Source organism: Oscarella lobularis, chromosome 6, assembly GCF_947507565.1.
Source record: "Oscarella lobularis chromosome 6, ooOscLobu1.1, whole genome shotgun sequence".
Lineage (NCBI taxonomy): Eukaryota > Metazoa > Porifera > Homoscleromorpha > Homosclerophorida > Oscarellidae > Oscarella > Oscarella lobularis.
Window position 1 is genome coordinate 367,832 of NC_089180.1, and position 18,823 is coordinate 386,654.

At 46.1% G+C, this 18,823-nt stretch overlaps 7 protein-coding genes and 2 long non-coding RNA genes across 10 annotated transcripts; 3 read left to right on the forward strand and 6 right to left on the reverse strand.

Moving 5' to 3' along the window:
• Positions 1-798: 798 nt before the first annotated feature.
• Positions 799-3,442, reverse strand: LOC136188547 (E3 ubiquitin-protein ligase AMFR-like). The gene is made up of 13 exons (XM_065976283.1): positions 3,233-3,442; positions 3,080-3,172; positions 2,733-2,897; positions 2,504-2,665; positions 2,407-2,447; positions 2,224-2,356; positions 2,027-2,160; positions 1,859-1,969; positions 1,605-1,798; positions 1,464-1,552; positions 1,282-1,407; positions 969-1,232; positions 799-920 (listed from the first exon to the last, which is right to left on the reverse strand). Exons 1-13 carry the CDS (start codon positions 3,425-3,427, stop codon positions 915-917), a joined length of 1,713 nt encoding a protein of 570 aa, XP_065832355.1. The 5' UTR covers positions 3,428-3,442; the 3' UTR covers positions 799-914.
• A 19-nt stretch (positions 3,443-3,461) lies between these two features.
• LOC136188372 (probable D-lactate dehydrogenase, mitochondrial) lies at positions 3,462-4,481 on the forward strand. Its single transcript, XM_065976120.1, has 6 exons — positions 3,462-3,557; positions 3,611-3,704; positions 3,765-3,893; positions 3,943-4,161; positions 4,220-4,331; positions 4,382-4,481. The coding sequence occupies exons 1-6, from the start codon at positions 3,462-3,464 to the stop codon at positions 4,479-4,481; spliced, it is 750 nt and encodes a 249-aa protein (XP_065832192.1).
• A 557-nt stretch (positions 4,482-5,038) lies between these two features.
• On the forward strand, positions 5,039-6,981 carry LOC136188209 (breast cancer anti-estrogen resistance protein 1-like). Its single transcript, XM_065975932.1, has 2 exons — positions 5,039-5,065; positions 5,122-6,981. The coding sequence occupies exons 1-2, from the start codon at positions 5,048-5,050 to the stop codon at positions 6,811-6,813; spliced, it is 1,710 nt and encodes a 569-aa protein (XP_065832004.1). The 5' UTR covers positions 5,039-5,047; the 3' UTR covers positions 6,814-6,981.
• A 24-nt stretch (positions 6,982-7,005) lies between these two features.
• On the reverse strand, positions 7,006-7,255 carry LOC136188210 (uncharacterized). The gene is made up of 3 exons (XR_010670158.1): positions 7,210-7,255; positions 7,087-7,159; positions 7,006-7,030 (listed from the first exon to the last, which is right to left on the reverse strand). It is a non-coding gene; the product is annotated as an uncharacterized lncRNA (long non-coding RNA).
• Positions 7,256-7,343: 88 nt separating this feature from the next.
• On the reverse strand, positions 7,344-8,239 carry LOC136188211 (uncharacterized). Of its 2 annotated transcripts, none has more exons than XR_010670160.1 (5): positions 7,980-8,239; positions 7,775-7,895; positions 7,637-7,724; positions 7,513-7,591; positions 7,344-7,457 (listed from the first exon to the last, which is right to left on the reverse strand). It is a non-coding gene; the product is annotated as an uncharacterized lncRNA (long non-coding RNA). The 2 variants fall into 2 exon arrangements; XR_010670159.1 differs by having other exon boundaries at positions 7,637-7,714; positions 7,764-7,895.
• Positions 8,240-8,454: 215 nt separating this feature from the next.
• Positions 8,455-11,602, reverse strand: LOC136188571 (tetratricopeptide repeat protein 38-like). The gene is made up of 10 exons (XM_065976304.1): positions 11,514-11,602; positions 11,254-11,464; positions 11,060-11,205; positions 10,790-11,002; positions 10,632-10,733; positions 10,282-10,579; positions 10,028-10,225; positions 9,182-9,314; positions 8,908-9,113; positions 8,455-8,836 (listed from the first exon to the last, which is right to left on the reverse strand). The coding sequence occupies exons 8-10, from the start codon at positions 9,241-9,243 to the stop codon at positions 8,784-8,786; spliced, it is 321 nt and encodes a 106-aa protein (XP_065832376.1). The 5' UTR covers positions 9,244-9,314; positions 10,028-10,225; positions 10,282-10,579; positions 10,632-10,733; positions 10,790-11,002; positions 11,060-11,205; positions 11,254-11,464; positions 11,514-11,602; the 3' UTR covers positions 8,455-8,783.
• On the reverse strand, positions 10,952-14,405 carry LOC136188378 (uncharacterized). Its single transcript, XM_065976126.1, has 18 exons — positions 14,155-14,405; positions 13,832-14,085; positions 13,639-13,779; positions 13,438-13,578; positions 13,344-13,382; positions 13,138-13,274; positions 13,032-13,084; positions 12,888-12,975; positions 12,741-12,837; positions 12,508-12,688; positions 12,387-12,454; positions 12,021-12,334; positions 11,859-11,974; positions 11,647-11,799; positions 11,514-11,589; positions 11,368-11,464; positions 11,060-11,205; positions 10,952-11,002 (listed from the first exon to the last, which is right to left on the reverse strand). The coding sequence occupies exons 1-18, from the start codon at positions 14,403-14,405 to the stop codon at positions 10,952-10,954; spliced, it is 2,403 nt and encodes an 800-aa protein (XP_065832198.1).
• Positions 14,406-14,850: 445 nt separating this feature from the next.
• LOC136188077 (uncharacterized) lies at positions 14,851-15,692 on the reverse strand. Its single transcript, XM_065975796.1, has 6 exons — positions 15,609-15,692; positions 15,427-15,552; positions 15,337-15,373; positions 15,205-15,271; positions 15,050-15,154; positions 14,851-15,000 (listed from the first exon to the last, which is right to left on the reverse strand). The coding sequence occupies exons 1-6, from the start codon at positions 15,682-15,684 to the stop codon at positions 14,866-14,868; spliced, it is 546 nt and encodes a 181-aa protein (XP_065831868.1). The 5' UTR covers positions 15,685-15,692; the 3' UTR covers positions 14,851-14,865.
• Positions 15,693-15,810: 118 nt separating this feature from the next.
• LOC136188477 (importin subunit alpha-1-like) lies at positions 15,811-18,552 on the forward strand. Its single transcript, XM_065976208.1, has 19 exons — positions 15,811-15,929; positions 15,978-16,022; positions 16,075-16,161; positions 16,244-16,592; positions 16,645-16,727; positions 16,788-16,874; positions 16,925-16,969; positions 17,027-17,089; positions 17,147-17,215; positions 17,270-17,326; positions 17,373-17,444; positions 17,499-17,552; positions 17,632-17,682; positions 17,735-17,806; positions 17,863-17,931; positions 17,978-18,019; positions 18,073-18,136; positions 18,206-18,297; positions 18,347-18,552. The coding sequence occupies exons 1-19, from the start codon at positions 15,867-15,869 to the stop codon at positions 18,464-18,466; spliced, it is 1,584 nt and encodes a 527-aa protein (XP_065832280.1). The 5' UTR covers positions 15,811-15,866; the 3' UTR covers positions 18,467-18,552.
• The last annotated feature ends 271 nt before the right edge of the window (positions 18,553-18,823 follow it).

Sequence of the window (18,823 nt, forward strand, 5' to 3'; positions counted from 1 at the left end):
GTCAAAGCTCTTCGCCAGAGCACCCTTTGCGACGAGTTTCAGGACGCGCCCGAAAGTGCCGTGCTCTCGTCGCGCTCGGACGACGGCGAAAGCGTCGCCGACGTGCAAGAAATCGAAGAATTCGTCGAAGGACTCGCCGAACTGGGCTCGCCTCCGAGACAATACTCGGCAACAAAGTAGACTCACCAGTCGCATCGTGCACGATAAAAAATGGAGATTAGGCTAAATCCTGCAGAATTCGATTTATCTCCAAAAATTTGATTTCAAAAAATTTCTTTATTTCCTTTATTTATCTCGTTTGCGTTTTCGGTGATTGACTGCCGCTATCGAAGCAACGAGTCGGCTGCTCGTCATTCGCTCCCAAATCTCAAACTGCCTCATCCCAGTTTGGCCGGCATCAAAAAGGCATCGTTCTACATTGTCCAATTTTTCCGTCATCGTCGACGTATCCTCGTGAAAGGCATTTTGCGCCAAATCCATAATACGTCGAAATCGATTCAAGAAAGTCTGACCACCCACAAAAAAAAGAAAACATTAGATAAAAATGACGTCACACATCTCGACGCACTTCTAATAACGTTCGCGACAGCGCCTCTCTTTCGTCGTGTTCAAATTCGAGCAATTTCATTCCGACGTCGTAGAAAAAAGGCCCGAGCTTGTGCAAATCGACGACGTTCGCGTCCGCAGCGAGAATGTCCCTGTACGTCGTCCGATAGGCAAAGGGAAGCTCGACGACGCGAAGGGTCGTCGTCGAATGGCAAGCGCACGCGCCAGCTTTTGACGCAGAATACGGGAAAGTGAGAGTAGCAAAAAATGATTGTACAGTACCTAAAACTAAATTACGAGTTGCGACATTACACTGCTGTTTCTAGTCCTAAATTTTGGTCGACGACGAACAAGTTTCACCTTCATCTCTATTGCTAAAAATAATGCATAATTATATAATTAATGAAACGTGGTTGGATTACCTTTCTGTACTCGGACGATCCGTTTCTGACGTCCGAGTCGACTAATTCTGAAGGCAATACAACTTCGGCTTGATAGTGAGGAAGTGGCCCAATTCCACCACCGCCTTCATCATCCTCTGCCGCACTTCGGTCAGCCGTTTCAGTTGGTTCTTCAGTAGACTGAACAACCGGGTCTTCTGACTGCGACACGGTTGAATTTGAAGGAGGTGTAGCCGGCCTACGAAGTCTTAGGCTGGATGATCCCGTTGGCTCACGCGACAAAGCCTTTAAAAACTCCCAATTGAAATACTCAAAAGCTTACGAAAAATCCTACCGATTCCTGAAAAGGAGATCTTTCCAAAAGATTCTGAACCGTTTGATCGGCTGAACGAGTTTGCGCCAAATCACTCATAATTAAATCCATGGGATAATCAGGCAGAACGTCCTGCACAGCACGTGCCTAAGAGAAAGAGAGAAGACTGTATATGAGGAAAAAACAAGGCCCTTCAGCAGCACCATTCTCTCCATCTGGGTCACTGGCCTCTGTCTCCCCTCCTGAACGACTTGCACAGAGAAAATGGGTAACCAGCTAGCCAACTGTCTTCCTAAAAAATAGATTCAAAGTGAATTTTCTATTATCTATTGTGGTCTTCTTGCCGTCGAATCGAAACAAGTTATTTCGTCGCCTTTCGCCGCGATTGCGAACGAAGGGCGAGAGATCCATGTTTCGGGGCGTCTCCACTGCCGGTTGCCAGTTCGCTTCATTCGATGGCGTCTCCTGCGTTTCTCCTAAATTGACGCGACACGTTGGACAGCTCCTGTCCTGCTCCAACCAAGAACGCAAGCACGATCTAAAGAAAAGAAGGTCTCGTCTTATCATACGTCAGTTTTCTTGTGCGAATGAGACTGACAAGTGGAATAAGTGATTGCAGGGCAATAAACGCGCGTTTTCCATCTTATCCCAACAGATGGCACAATTGTCGTCGTTGCCTTCTAGCTGTTCTTTCGTCGCAAGCGGGAACCTAAAGTTAAGATATAGTTACCCATCAATAAATTTTTAATTAATTCCTCGTTTATACCTTGTATCCAAGCTTTGGCTCACTCTCACAAAATTCCTATGCTTGTCGATGCGTTTACGCATTTCGGCGTAGAGAGTGCGCAGCTGCATGAAAATAACCAAACTGGCCATGCTCAGGAAAACGTTGGCCCAAATCTGGCAAGAAAAACACACCCCATATGTATGTATCCAATTATCAAAACCCCTTTCATCTCCTACCATCATGTGAAGACGATGAACAAAGTCGACGCCAAGTATCGCCATTTCGCCCACCAGATCGGTGTAATATGAAACGACGGCCTGATTTTCCCACGTCCCCAGCCTCGCCTCGTCATAGACATGAATGCAATGCCTGAAACGTCACAGGTACTCTCACAAGAAAGAAAAAAAGATATGACTCACTTGGCAATAGCATGCAAGGCTCGAAGACCAAGAAGCAGACACTGAGTAATAGAAATAATAATAATAATCAATATATGTACAGTGAATGATTCCTCACTTCTGCTCCCATGAAAACTAAATAGTCTATCCCATAATCGGTTTCAATGGGCTCCATCGAAAGAGCTATGCTAAAAAGAGCAGCACTGCTCACTAGAATGACAGCGAGTACGCCTATGAATTTGAAGTGGGTCAGTTTTGCTGTGTGTGGCGATTGACAGACCTGGGACACACAAAGTTGCGTGACTTTGATTAGAATTATTTTCTTTTTTGTGTTTTCTTTCTCTTACGTATTCGCTTCGCATTTTCGTCATGGACACCCAGATGGCAAAGAAGCCGACGAGGGCAAGCCAAGTAATCCACGTCAGCAGTTCTTCAAATTCTTCAATGTTCAAAACGCCGAAGAGAAAGACGAACTTGTGAAAAATGTAATTCATTGTCTTCTCTTTCACCATCTGAAAAAGTCAAAGTTTGAGAAGAGGGGGACCCCCTTTCATAAGACTCCTCTTTCTATATGGCCAACGTGTATGTTTCTGTGTGTACATATGTATATATAGAAAGAAAAGGAGACTCTCTTTTTTCTCCGGGAAAATCCCAGTCAATTTATAAAGGCCACAATTGACGCGTCGGCTGGCACCTGTTGTTCGCCAACTCTGAGCTCTCCAAAGACGGCTTTTTGAGCGAGGGTTCCCAATAGAAGGAGTAGGCAGTAGGCCATGTTGATTGCCGGCTAAATCGTCGAGAAAAAACGATCGATAGACTGTTTATTGTGCGGCTGGTGTGCGCTTACCCATTTGGGAAAGGTGCTGGATGACGTCGTTGCGTTGTTGTCGTCGTTTTGCGTTGCGTTCGCTTCTTCTACGTTGGGATTCGTCGCGGACAGTTGTCTCGCCGTGATGAGAGCGACTATTAGGATAAGAACGCTGATGGCGGTGTACACTTTCAGCGAAGGCAAGGGAAAGGAGCGAGTAGAGGCGAGAGGCATGATCGTGTACGTGGAAAACGGCGAACTGTGAGCGATGACGCACTTAGCTATCCGGGATTCGCGCGAACGCGTGTGCGACAACAGCATGCAGAAACGCAGTCCGCTGAGACTTTACGGCGTTCCTGAGCAGGTTACCACTAACACAGAGATAGAAATAAGGCGCAGTAAGACTTTATTCTATAGACTGTAGCGGCGGTGTGTCCGTTTCCTTCTATAAAAGCTGCGGTTGATACGACAATACAGGTGATACAGAGCGGAATACAGGTGGCTAGAATTGGTGGGTGTGTTCGTTTAGTTGCAGTGTCAATTAGAAGCGTATAAATGGTATCTGATGTAGAATTTCTGGATGAGCACCAGATGGACGCTTGTAATAAATATTCCGACTTGAACTACGACGTTGCACCCACGCTTTTCGTTGAATTTCACGGGAGTGAACAGGGAATCGAAAGCCAAGCGGAATTTCTTGGTAAGTGGCTACAGGAGGGGTGGCTTTCATTGATATATGATTATCTAAGGGGAAATTGCAAGGGACAACGGTAGAACGAATTTTCTATGGGAAAAAGAGTTTGAAAAGCGACAGAAACTGTGGAAAGCAAGACACAACGCATACTACGCCTGTCTAGCAATCGTTCCGGATACCAAAGGCTACATAACTGACGTTTGCGTTCCCATATCGAAACTCCCTGACGTCGTAGTCGAAACGAGGAAAGATATGGATGAATGCGGATTACTTGGTAAACAGAACAGGGCACCAAATTTAATCAAGAGTCTGTATTTAATTTTGATTATAAGGCACAATGTGCGGTCATGTAGGCGACGGAAATTTTCATTGTTTCCTTGTTATTGACCCCGATAACGCGGATGACGTCAGAAAAGCGAAAGCTTTTGGGAATCGGCTTGGAAGGTGGGTTTTATCAAGAAAATGTTTAAAAAGTCGCGGTATTCTTTTTATAGGAGAGCGTTGGCTGTGGGCGGCACGTGCACGGGAGAACAGGGAATAGGACGTGGGAAGGTCAATCTTCTTGAGAGGAAGAAGTGGGCGAAGGAGCAATAGAAGCAATGCGTATGCTCAAGAGAACGTTCGACCCCAAAGGACTCATGAACCCGGGAAAAATTCTCTCGTCATAATTAAATAAATAAAATCTAAGGAATATTTATCTAGTAGGGGGCGACAAACGGCGGGCGTGCGTGGGCAAAATACTCAACCCCTCCCTTCACCATTTACATGTTATCGACGAGCCGAGCGTCGTTGCCACGGCACCGTAGAGAATCACAACGACTGGGATATATATGGACCACGGTCGGCGTCTCATTTGGATGTAAGCTACGACGCCGGCGATCGTGTGGACGACTAAGCTCGATAGGAACGCCCATAAGAAGATGGCTCGCCAGTTTTCTAGTAATGGAAAGTTACGTAAACAAGGGAGGAATTCGTGGTGGTCACCTTCGAAGTTGGTGCTATAAGACGGTTCCGTTCATCATTGACGCACCGGAAGCTCAACGTGACCTTTGTAATGTCTCGTCCAATCAGAGTCCACGCGTATCGTAAATTAGCCAGCAATCCCAAACGGGGTCCAGGGTCCATTATTAGAACGCGGACGCGGTTAGAACGTGTTGTGCATGAGAATGGCTTACGAGGTGAGTAAAGGGGCGAAAATAAGTGGCCGTCGTCTCACCTTGCACTATCGAAAAAGGTCGCTCAAGCACTTTTTGACAACTTCGGCGACGACGTTGCCGGCGACGAGCTGAGCTTTCGCAAAGGCGAAGTCGTCACCGTGCTCGAGAGAAATTACCAGAACATGGACGGCTGGTGGCTGTGCTCACTTCGAGGCCGAATGGCGATCGCGCCGGGAAACTACTTCGTCATTCTCACGAACGCCTACGAAACATCGACCACGCAATCACCGCGAAGATCGTACGATACGCCGCCTATGATGCGATCGGCTACGCTGCCTCGCGGCGTCGGCGGCATAAAAGCAAACGATCGCTTTGAAGCAACCGAAATGGGCAACAAAGTAGCATCGGGGCCCCCACCCCCGTCAGCTTCGGTACGATCGTCGACTTCGGTCGACGGGAGCGAAACGTATGACGTCTTACCGGCTTCGCGTTCGCGTCGTTTGCCCAGCGTCGCCAACGTCGATCGGACGCCGTACACGGAGTTGAGCGAAGACGAAGAACGCGGCGATCCGCGCGAGATCGACGTTTCGGCGAGCGTCGCGCTGAAACGACTCGGGCAAATACAACAGGAACAAATCGATCCCAACGTGAAACGTTTGAACGCGAGCGTAACGGAACACTGGCTCAGAGCGGAAGCGGTGCACGAAAAAGTCGACGCTCTCGTCCCGATTGGTAGCGAAATCAAAGCGGGATTGCGCGAACTCGATCGATTCTGTTTCGATTTGACGGCGAATGCGGAAAAAGCGACCGATCGAACGCTGAAGACGAAATTGGACAAATTGCGCGCACCCGTCGACGAAACGCGTCGCGCTATTCGAGAAATTCTCAAAGCTCTTCGCCGGGAGAAGTCCGACGTCGCGACGTTGCAGGACAATCTGCAAGATCTCGTTTCGACGGCGATGCGTCTGCCTCAAGACGTGCGCGAACTCGTCGTATTCGTGCGCGTCAATAGCTGTCTTCTATTCAAAAGCGACGATCCGGCGACGGGGGCCCCGGATTCCCCGCGTAGCTCGCGTGCCGATTCGACCGCCGACGTTTCCAGTCAGTTTAGCGGTGGGCGCGGAGGTCCCGTCGCGGGCACGCCGATGACTATGCCCTACTTTCGTTCGGGTCTCGACTCGAGCGCGAGCATGGATAGCATATCGGACGCGTCGATGTCGTCGAAACGAAATTCCATCGCCGACCCGTCGCCACAGCATCCGAGCCCGCGCGTCAAAACACCGAATCGCCCGCCTATGGACGAGCGCCGATCGTCCGGGTCGTTGCGTGGGCGCGCTCTGTCGGAAATCGCTCTATCTCCCGGTCAATTGTCGACGTCGGAGAAAGCGCTTCTGAGCTATTATTCGGTTCACATGCAGACCCTCTTTCCCGATTTGACGCAATCCGTTCAGCATCTATGCGCCGCGGCGAAAGGCGAGCCGAACGAGTTCGTACCCAAGGCGAAATACGTCATTGTCAGTGCCTACAAGCTCGTCTACATCGCCGACGCACTCTTTCAGAAGATCCTTCACGTCCAGCTACGGAATCATGTCGTCCATTGCAGCAAGAAATTGTCGGATGCTATCAAGCAGGTGGTCGACTTCACCAAGCGAGCCGCGCTCGATTATCCGTCCAAGTACGCCGTTCAGAAGATGGTCGAAAGCATTAGTCTCGTACCGGAAGCGGCGCGAGCCCTAGCGAACTCTATCAAAGAAGGATCCGAAATGTAGAGACACTGTCCTGACGTTTTTTCTTCTTCTTCTTCATTCTCTCTTCTTCTTTTTGGCACGTCCCATTTGATACAATTAGCTGCTTTACCTTTTTTTCTCTGTACAGTTGTAAGGACTACTAGTAAATAATGCGATGGATGATTGGGATGATTAGGAGAGGGAAGAGATTTAATAAAGATTATAATGGGTTTTGCTTCCAATCCAACTTGGATTTTTCCTAATCACGCATAGCGTTCGCCCACAAAGCCCCACAGCGACGAGAACGAAGCCTACGAGCGTGCTTATCTTAGTTGTCTTTCCGAGCCCTTTGACGAGATTAGCAAGACCGGAGCCTGACTGTCTGCTGCTGCATAGATTGAGTGATTAGTGGCGGCAAACTTCATCGTCTAAGCTTACCCTCCTTTCGAAGGAGATGGCTTCGCATCTTCGACGAAAAGTCGCCACTGGATATATCATAGACCTAGAGAGAAAAATTAGCGCACCCAGTAGAGTAGAGTGAGTGCTGTTTCGAAATTTCTTACTGTCCAATGAGTTTGGCAGATGACTAGGGCTGAGGCATTTGTGAAGGGATTGCAGCGGAGGGACGTCGGCCACGTTCGTTATGAAACTCGTCTTCTGTTCTAGTATGGGATCCTCGATCTAATCTACAATGCATAGGAAATTAATTGTTTTCTCAGTCAAGCACGCGTCTTTGCTTGCCTTCTCTTTTTGGTGATATGATAAAGCAAAGCGTTGAAATCCACTCAGGATTTCCTCTCTGTTTCAGTTTATTCAACACCTGAGAAAATATGTCAATTAAGAGATTCATAATTAATAATCTCACTTCCAACGTTGATGGATCCAAAATGTAAATTTCCAAATATTCTCCGTGACAGATGAGCCTCCATTCCTTGCCAGAATACTAAACACACCTACGTACAGTCTGGCATAAATTTTTCATCGCTACCCACGTTTTGCTCACGGTCAAATCCGTTGGCTCATTTTGAGACACGCCCCATCTTCGGTTCTGCCGATCCTGTCCGCCGAGTTCGAAGCATTTGTGAGCGCCGTCACGGATGAATCGTGACCGAAGAGGAAAAGATCTAGAGTACGTTGTGGATTAGGGCAATGCGAAGTGTCAGCGTCTTGCGACGAATCGCCTTGCACGGCAAACGTGGGATACCTACTCATTACGTCGACGTCCGACGTGCTCGTGTTCTGCGCGCCGTCGGGAAAGCTCTGCTCGAACACGATGAGCGGCGCGGCGCTGTACGTCGTCACAAACGGAACGCTCTCACGCGTTCGCCATTCCAACTGAGTAGCGTTGTAGGAGCCCAACGAATCGAAGCCCGAATGGGTCGAATGCGACTGAAGTTGAAGCGTCGCGTTCGATTTGACGTTCGAACTCCACGCTCCGTTGACGTGAACGGCCGTTGATCCGCTCTCGAACCACGTCACGCCAGCGACGGTCACCGCATAGCTTCCGTCGTTGTTCACGTGAACGGCGACGATGTTCTCGGCCGCAGCAGTGCCGTAAAGTAAGACGATCAGTAGAAGAAACGCCCCCTGTCTCATGTTTCCTAGATTACTGTTGTGCACGTTGTGTGATCGCGAAATTATTTTATCGTTTCTGATCCTAAAATAAATCTAAACGGTCTCTCACACGCTCTCTACAATATACAAGGAACACTAAGGTAATAGTAGCCAGCTGGCAGCGCTCTTCTCCCCATAAAGTCCAAATATAAAAATAACGGAAGAGGCTCTACCACGTAAAATCACTACCTAAATTATGACAACAAATAACGGGCGCTTCAAGTCAAATATCCTTTGGATTAATAAAATAATAATTCCGTTGGCGTGGAATCCGTTGAATAAGGGCGGTGGCGGCGATCCGCAGACGGCGGCAAAATTTCATGGAGATTTGGCTATTGGTTGCCACACTCCTCCAGGCGGAGGAATTGCTCCAGGCAACGGTGGCTTTGTCAGATCATTCACTGAAGCGGAAATTGATGAAATGTGCGACGAGAAATTTGGAGCAGGTAGACTGAGAGTAAAAAGCGAAAATTGACGAATAAATATATGAGTGATGGTATCATATGTGGAGACTTTTTCTACCTTCTGGTAAGAACAATCCTCCGTCTTCCCAATGCTTCTTCCACTTGATCAGCACGTCGATTCCTTCATCGGGCGAATACACCTCGTTGTAGACGTGACCCAGAGCGTGAATAGCCCAAGGTAAGTTGGGATTGAGTGCGAGAGCGCGTTCGGCTGTCTCCTTGGCTTTGCTCCTCAAACCCGACTCCTCCTGTCCGAAAGCATACCTAAAGAAACAATTCATTAAATACGTATTTATCTAGAGTGGTCTTCCTTATAAGTACATAAGACTCACATGCCAAGAATGTGAGGATAGTAGGTCATGGACTCGTTCCACGCTGGTAGGACTCGAGCCATGCTGTCTCGTACGTTCACCGAATCCCCGATGAAGAAGTAGCAATCATTGACGCATCGAATGGCAAAAATGTCTAGGCAATGAGAACAAATTAAAGAAGGCGTAGAGGAACTCGTTTTCAGCAATTATGAGTCTGTGGCCACACTGATCACAGGTACACCTGTGATCACAGGTATACCCGAGACCACTGGTATAGGAAAATATGTTTTCTGCCATTCCTCAGCCTAACAACGTTGGCGCGGCTGGAATCGCTGCGCTCTACACCGAATCGCGACGATTTTTCTAAGATTTGTTAGAAAACGACCACTTTCGACAGGCGAGTGTCTTCAACTCGTTGCGCGCGAGCGACGCTTACGGATCAGGCGCAAGGAACGCCACTCGCGCATAAAGAGTGCTGGAGGGAACGCCTACTTTTGGGGTGCAAGTGTCTTCTTCGTTTGCGCGCGAGTGACGCTTACGGATCAGGCGCATGGAACGCCACACGCGCATAAACAGTGCTGGCGGGAACGCCCACTTTCGGGGGGCAAGTGTCTCTAACTCGTTGCGCGCGAGCCGCGCTTACGGATCAGGCGCATGCAACACCACTTGCGCATAATAATGGCGTGGTCAACGGCAGCGTCCGACTGCTAAAGTTTTTTCATCCTGCCATTACCACGCTATTATTATGCACTAGACGCGTTCCGTCCGCCTGAACTGCAAGCGTCGCTTGCGCGCAACGACTTACAGACACTTGTTGGTCAAAAAACGGGCAAATCTTTTGCGTAGAATCCTAAAATAATTTATCACCTGGAATTCTCTGTATGAAGTCATGATTGAAATTGGAGATGACGAGCAGTCCATCTGGCTCCGGTTACAAGAGACGCTTCCCCATCCACAATGCGGAACCCTACCTTCGGTGAAAGGAATTCGCCGGGCAATTCTACTTCCGTATTAGATAGGGAGAAGTTGCTTAGAAAACGGCACTTTTCTTCCAGCAAAAACGATCTAGAATTAATCAATAAATCACGTTTTTTCTATGACGAAATTTCGAGGACGCTTACTTGGGTAAAAGCGCTATTTCTCCTTCTAAGATCTTGATCCACTTCTTCAGCTTTCCGATGAGATTGTGCAGTCGCGCGGAGCTGGGCGAACTGAAGTCGAAATCGTGCAAAAACTTCGCTTTGAACTTTTAAAAGAGCGGATCTTGCGACGTCGCCAATCGGCGCTTCGCCAACGACTCGGAAGCGGCAGACGAAAGCGTCGAACTGATGCTCGAAGACGATTCGAAGCCGAGACCGAACGTGCTGATGAGCTTGCGAAGAAAATTCTGCAGTTGAGGAGTCGTCTGAGCAACGGAAACTTTATAAGGAGAAAGACGTGGAAATATAATAATATTTTTATGAGTGTATACCGTTGTTGCTGTTTTCAAACGCAAGGGTTTGGCATCGCGCTAGAGTGTGCTTCAACTGTCGAAGCACTTCTTCGCACCAATTTTCGCGCGAAACCATATCATCTAGAACAAAGGAAAGGATAGAAAATTTGAGGTAAAAGTATGAGATGAACGTGCACCTGATCGACTATCGCTTCCAAAGCCGACAGAAGAGTGGGATGAAGTTTCGCGTAAGAGATGCATAATGCGACTGCATCTCCACATCGCCGCCGTCGCTTTTAGCGGACCTGGCGTCTCGGAAGGCGCTGCGACTGGCGTAAGCACTTCTAGCGCTTGCCGAATCACTCCTCTAGCCTCAACGGCTCGTGAGCCTTCAGTAGACTAACAAATACCTAAGTACGGCGAAGAGGTAATACGCTATAGCCTCTCCTTAGCCAATTCCACCTTACTTGCAGTACGATTTTCTTATGTATTGCGAATTTAGCTATGATGTGAGCAAGCAGCAAGTGACCGTCACTTCGCATTGTCTTGGCAACAAGCAGGGCCACAAGCGTACGTACGCGGTCAAACGACGCAATATCGAGATCCCTGTTTTCTATAGAAATGCGTAGAGAAAAACTACGTAGCCCTGGCGTATACGTACTCGGGCGCCTTCTCAACTAAAGGAGCCGAAAACTGCAGCAGAAGTATCCTCAACGCATCCTTAGAGGAATTAGCGTCGTTTTGGTTTTGAGAACGAGACGATTTTTATTTCGACTCGCCGTCGCGGCGAGAGGATTGTCGGCGTCGATGACGCGCGCGATGATGATGTCGCCGTCTCGATCCTGATCGGGATTGGGAGATCCGCCGAGAAGCTACGGATTGACATAGGGGAGAATTTTAGAAGAGCTTCTATTTGCGAACCTTTTCTTTCTCTCCTTTTGCAAAAGACGCCGCGACGGATTTCATTTGAGTCACTTCTGTTTCAGCTATCAATCGCCTTCAATTAGACCCTAATGGGAAAAGACACTTTTGCCTACATATTTGTAGTTGATACTGTCTCGTTACAGGGCAATCGCTGTCACGTATCAACACCTCTTTCATATGATTCTGAACTTGCTGAATGGCCTTGGTAGCTGCAATGACGTCAGGTCTGTCCGGATGATCCTTTGGGGTCGAATTCTTCAATTCCTCTAGCAAGTACAGATATCTTGATACAAGAAAAGAATGCACAATACAAAAAAGAAGACTATACAGTACGCCGCATACTGTTCTATCCGCTTCGTTGGAATCAGCAGTAATTCTATGAGAGAAAGCATCATAGATTCCGGTTTTCGCTCTCGCTTCCTCAAAAAGGCTTTAAAAGCGGGAATCTCTTCCTCGCACTAAAAGGGAACGTTTCTTGAAGTTTCCCAACGAATCAGCGCCCACCTTTTCGTATCGGCTCTTCAGTGGCTGTGCAATGCCGAGAAGAAATCGCACAGTCCAGCAAAACGGCTCTATCAATTTTTCAGCACGTTGTTTGCATCGATGGTAGAATTGACTGTTGAGCAGCGCAACTTTTATTGCAGTGACGCATTCTCTTGGAACGATGATCGGTGGAACGTAGACGATGAAATCGATCACTTTTTCTTGATTGATCGTTAGATTGGCGATACCCGTCGACGAAACTTGGAGAGTTTTCACGAAGAAGAGACGCTGTTCTTGACTGTGATTGACGTCCAACGTCAAATTGTAGAATAGTTCTTTTTAAATAATTATGAGCATTTTTAATTAAATGATTATGTTAATTTTTACGCATTTTTACGACATCCGGATCGGATCCGTTTTTACGTGAATATTTCATTGAAACGGAAACGGTGAAACTATTGATCGTTTCATTAGATTTTTAACCATTCTTTCTTCTTTTCCTATTTACCATGTGAAGTTTCTCTTCACTGGATGACTTGGATTGGTGAATATATCCTTTTCAGTGCAAGGCCTTTCGTCCAAGTTCACATAACCCAGCGAAAAGCTCGCGGACGCCTCGACGACGACGACGATGGAACGCGTGCGCAAGAGAACCGCTTTGTTCGACTCAAACGATCCGGCAAGTATATCTGAAAGATTTCATATGTGACGTCGCGAGCTAAAAAAAGGAAGAGCCCATACCCGGATAGTTGTTGCCGTCGAGATCGCTCGTCGAAGATAAAGTGAAGCCGAAATATTGAATTCCTTTCAAGGCGTTTGAGTCTTTCGCTCGAATAATCTGTTATATATATATATATATATAAATAAATAAATGGTGTAATAGCTGACTCGGGAGCGCGGAAAGAAATACACGATGCCCTGATTCTGGCGCGCTGGATCTGCATAGAACGGCGCTCCGACGATCATGTCGGTGTCACTGTAGTAAGTAAAACATTCTCAACTAAATTAATTGATAAAATTATTTTTCATTACCCGTCGGCGTCTGTGTCCGCCGCGGCGACACTGTAGCCAAAAGCCTCTCCTATCTGAAAAGAGGTAGAAAGGACGTTACAATCAAAGACACTTGCTAAAGGAATACCTGTTCCCCATAGGCATCTCGCGTAAACGCTATGGTGGTCGATTTGATTTTCAGAATGAGAACGCTTCCGGCAAGTATAGGCTTTCCTTCGTCGACAAGTAACGTCTGAGTCAAACGCGGACCGCCGGCGTAGATGGCTGAATAACAACGAGGTCAATTAATTAATTAATTCATTAATTAATAGAAAATTATTTTCCAGTTCGAACATCGTTTATCTAGATTCGGATCCATAGTGATGCTGAAGCCTTTGATTAAAAAAAACGAATCGCCCAGTTAGGAAGAAATAGTCGTTATACATACCTAGGTAATAGCTCAAGTCAGGAAGTCGACGAGCGTTATTGGGTCCTGTGCCCGACCGATATGTATTCACTCCGACGTATGGCGGGCGCGAAAACAAAGCGGATGTGCTCGCGTCCGGTTCGCTGACAGAAATTGCAGAGCCTAAAAAAATCGTTTTTCGTAATAAAAGAAGAAAGTCGTTCTTCTACGCCGCTTTGCTACCTCTCTCGCTGAAGGCTCCCGCCGCTCCCACGACAAAATACTGCCAATACGTTATAATAGTGTCTTGCGATATCAATAATGCAACAGCCGACGATCCTCCCATACAGGAACGGTGTAGTTCGCCGTCCAAACCGACATCTCCTGTGTATATATAATATAATAAAAATGATCGATATTTTTTTCGTCTCCTCACCGCACATGTCCTTCGTTTTTTCCATGCTGAAAGATCCGTTCATTTGAACGCATAGTCCGCCCGGATAGTAGCCCCTTGGCCGCGCCGACAGTTGTCTGGGTATCGCCAAGGAAGTGACTTTGATGTGAAGAATGACGGGGTTCGACAGACTACGTCGTTTCCATGGGACGTCGATAAGAAGAAGAAGAAGAAGAAGAATGAGCAGCCGATCTTCAATGATGACGATGACATAGAAGAATTGGAGTTGTAAGAGTCTATATGGAAAGCTAATGATTATCGTACAGTGTAGTGACTGTAGACGCCTCGTAGCGCCAAATCGAGACCGAGAAGCTTGTATTTGCCGCAGGAGATCTCCTCTTCGAGCTGGCGCACGTCGATCGGGGTCGTTTTGAGGAAATAGAGGCATGTCGAGCCGTTTCGTCGGTCCGGCGGCTGTGAGGAAGATGCTGATTAGATCGGCCGTTTCAGGAGTTGTGAGAAAGTCTTCCAAAAGCGTCGGACTGTCGAGAGCGCCGAAGGTGAAAGCTTCTTGGAGTTTGGTGGCGAACCACCATGATCGGTCGTCCATGAACATACGGGTTGCGCGGGAATTCAAAAGAGATTTCTTTTATTCCACCGGAAGAGCAATTTGATGTTTCCGATCAGATCTGCAGGGACATAGTCTCTTGTATTTTGCCTTCTGCCCATTTGGCCGAAAAAACGACGTCTCTTCGCGACGCCGTGACCGAGTTTACGCAAAGGGAGAGGCAGTACGCCGATCTCCTCGAGGAAACGCAGACGGCTCTAAAAGAACAATACGGCAATCTAACGGAGATGAACGAACAACTTGAAATCGAAATACGCTGTAGGAAGAATCGAGAAATTTGAAAATTCGACAGTAGTTTTTTTCTTTTCAGCTGTTCTTATTGAGGAAGAGTCAAGGCATGTCTCCGAAATTAACGGAAACGTTGGCCGCCGTGACGAAAGAGAGGTGAGGTGAAATTTGATATACACATATTTTATCATTTTTTATTGCACTTGAAGCTGGTTTATTGTCAATTTGTTTTGGAGCTCCGTGTCCATGATAAAAGAAGGGTCGAAAAAGACTGTAAGGTGCATTGGGATCTGCTTTCATAAGAGCACCGGGAATTCCCCCATATTGCACAGCAACGAGAATAGAATTGAGTTCCCTGTTGAGCAGACTATAAAAAATTGTGCAACGTCATTGGCTCTACTGACCCTATCAAATATAATGTCGCAGACCGCTTGCTCGCGATGTGATTTCTTATTTGCTCTGACTCCCATAACCAATCGCGTGTCCGGCGCAATGGCGTCAGCATCCCACTAAAAACACAGGGGTAGCATAAAAAGAAAAAACAGTTGGGTTTTTTTACAGTCATCCCCGACGTCTCAACGTCTTGTGAGAGCTTGGAAGCTTTAGTGGGAGGAGCAGCAGCAGCCCTAGAAATGAAAAGAATGCAGTCTCTCGCTTCAGGTGAGTGCCTCTCCTCCGTCTCCACTCTCACTTGGCAAAGTTCGAATCCTTCGGTTCCTTTCCTTTCTCTACGTGGACACATAGTCATAACCGGAAACGAAGCCAACGTCGCCCACCCCACCTTTCTCGTTCTCCCGTTCGATGCGATCGCCCTCGTCGACGTTGTCAGGATTCACGTGGAGAAGGAAGCGCGGTTTACCTCCTCGAGACTTCGTCGGAGTGCGTTGACGATGTGAACGTTCTATATCTATATCGTTCTTCATCGTACACTGTACGAACCTACACTACGTCATCAAAACTAACCGTTTCGACAGTTTGCTACAGCGTATACATGTACGACCAACAGCCCGGCGCAGTGGAAGACGGAAGAAGACACCATCCCGTGTGATCATGTGATCGCGGCTTATTACGTCACGCCGTTCAGCCGGGAAAGAGGGAAAGGGCGTGACCGCTGTTCGGCCAATCATCGTTCGAGAAACTGGTCACGTACACCTTTCGAATTTAGAACCCCTCTCGAGGCACGTTCGCTCTCTCGCGTTGCGTTTGAACCGTGGTGTCACTATGTCGATGATGAAAGAAAATTCGCGAATCAAGTCCTTCAAAAACAAAGGAAGAGATCAGGAGGTCGGTTTCGACGACGAATCGCTCGTCATATTCACGGTTTTTCTACAGGAACGAAGGCGACGTCGCACGGACGAAGTGGTAGAATTGCGCAAAGTACGACTTTCGATTTTGAGACCGTTTTTCGCCTAAAATTTCTCTCGCCCAGTCGAAACGAAGCGAACAGATCCTCAAACGACGCAACGTCGCCGTCGACAAAGACAGTGGCAGTCCTCTAAAGGAATCGAATCGAAAAGTAAGAAAACCATGCGCAACAGTTGCGCAAACGTGCGCAAAAAATTCTATTAAATGATTTGATTTAATAACAATAAACATAGGCTATGCCGACGTCACTGTCAACAATTCTGGAAACAATGTCATCGCCATTAGTAAACGTCCAACTAAACGGTCTCCAGACAGCGAGAAAATTACTCTCACGTGAACGTCATCCGCCTATTGACGCAATAATTGATGCTGGATTTATACCGAAATTCGTCTCCTTTCTCAAATCGGATAATCCCTATCTTCAGTACGAAGCCGCATGGGCACTCACGAATGTTGCTGCGAGCAAGCACACTTGCGCTGTCGTCGATTCTGGCGCCGTGCCAGCTCTCATTCGACTTCTCTCTGTGCCGGCAAATATGATCATCGCTGAGCAAGTTGTATGGGCCTTGGGGAATATTGCTGGTATATATCCATAGCTAATTTTCGTATTTGTCTATTTATTTTTGTTGTTTAGGTGATGGAGCTCATTTGAGAGATTTTGTTGTTAAGCATAATGTAATTCCGCCGTTGATTGCCTTGCTTACTCCAGCAATTGACGTAGGCCTATAATAATGATTCAGAGTCAATACTATAGGGATCATACGTAATATTTATTAGGTAACCTTTCTAAGGACAATTGTGTGGACTTTTTCTAATTTGTGTCGAAATAAGAATCCATCTCCGTCAACGGAAGCGGTTATAGCTGTAAGATCATACATAATTAATTGAAAAAATTATATATCTATTTTCTTTAGATTCTTCCTTCTCTGTGTCAACTTCTGTTTCATTCTGACAAAGAGGTCTTTTCTTAAAATCCCTTTATATTATTATCTGATCTTTGACTTGAATTCGTTCAGGTTGTATCAAACTGTTGCTGGGCTTTTGCCTATCTCACTGATAGCACAGAAGAGAGAGTACAGGTAAATCAAGACTCACACGAATTTTTAATTAATTACTTAATACTAATTAATTTTTAGATGATTGTTGATTGTGGAATTGTTCCCCAAATGGTGACATTGCTTGGCAGTCAAGAAACAAAACTTCTGGTTCTTATGAACGCTCTTATTCATTAATTAATAAGAGATCTCTAATTAATATAGATTCCTGTTCTGAGAGCAATTGGAAATATTGTCACTGGATCTGACATTCAAACACAGGCACATCAATTAAAATTCAATATAATTAAATCTAATTTTGATTCAGGTTGTCTTGGATTCAAATGGGCTCCAATATTTCCCCGCTTTGCTGAGACATTCAAAGCCAAGTATCAAGAAGGTTAGACAGAGTGACAGTCAAAAAATAAACTTTATTAATTATTTTTTAATTTAGGAGGCCGCTTGGACTGTATCCAACGTCACAGCAGGAACACCAGAACAAATCAGAGTAAGAAGAAGATGACTTTAATTAATTAATTAATTAATAAAAAATCGTTCATAATAATATTATTAATTCTTTAATACAGGCTGTAGCTGATGCTGGAATTATTCAACCGCTCATTAACATACTCACCGATGTATGTACTAAAATCGTAATACATAAAAGAATCAATTACCTTCGTTTCTTAGGACGATTTCATGTCACAAAAGGAAGCAATATGGGCTATAGCCAATTACACTTCAGGAGCAACAGTGGAACAGGTATATATAGATATATACATTGTCTCTGACTATCACGTTTCCTGAGTCTCATCTAGAATTTGTTTCTTGTGCATCAAGGCGTTTTGAAACCACTCTGTGATCTTCTCACAGTCAAAGACGCACAAGTTTGTATATAAGAGTCTCTATTATTGATATTATTTCTACTTTTAGACTGTCACTGTGCTACTAGACGACCTTAGCAATATCCTCGCCGTAAGAAACTTATACTTCCATATCCCTATGCGTCAGTATGTGTCTTCTCCTAGTCTGCCGCAGAGTATAATCGTCACGCTTTGACTCAAGTTGCTTCGTCTATAGAAGAAGCAGGGGGTGGGTGACTAAAGAAAAGAATTGCTTTATTAATCCTAACCCCCCTTATCTGTTCTCCTATGTTCTCAGGTCTAGACAAACTCGAAGATTTGCAGCAGCACGAAAACAAAGCCGTCTACAAAAGTGCCTTCAGAATAATTGATAAATATTTCTCCGAAGAGGTACGTACATAGATAAAAAAGTCTAGATCTATTTATTTATTTCCTATAGGATGAGGAAGTGGAGGAGATTGCTCCTCAAGTGAACGCCCAAGGCCAATTCTTTTTTGGAATTCCACCGTCTGGAATTCCACCGGCTGAAATTGGTGCCCAAGCGTTCAATTTTTCCTGAATCTACTTATCTCTCTCTCTTTACGATGAATTTCTTTGTTTCTCTAAGTACCGCATGTGTAATTTGTAAAAAGAGAAACGTGATTCCGCCACATTCATTTTGTCTATCTACGTCTAGAGCTCAGGGTTCTCTAATAGAGTTGCGGTTCATTGAGAAGGGCCCTCTATTAATTAATTAATTAATCAGCAGGCTTGTGGTTCATTGCGAATTCAGTATTTCTGGGGGTCCTCTATTAATTAACCGGGTTCCTCGCTCCGACATCGCTGATTTACTTACCGATTTCGACAGCGCGGACGTCGAATTTTAGAGCGCGCGCCGTGGTGTTCATAATTTTTTATTTAATAATCACAATCTTTA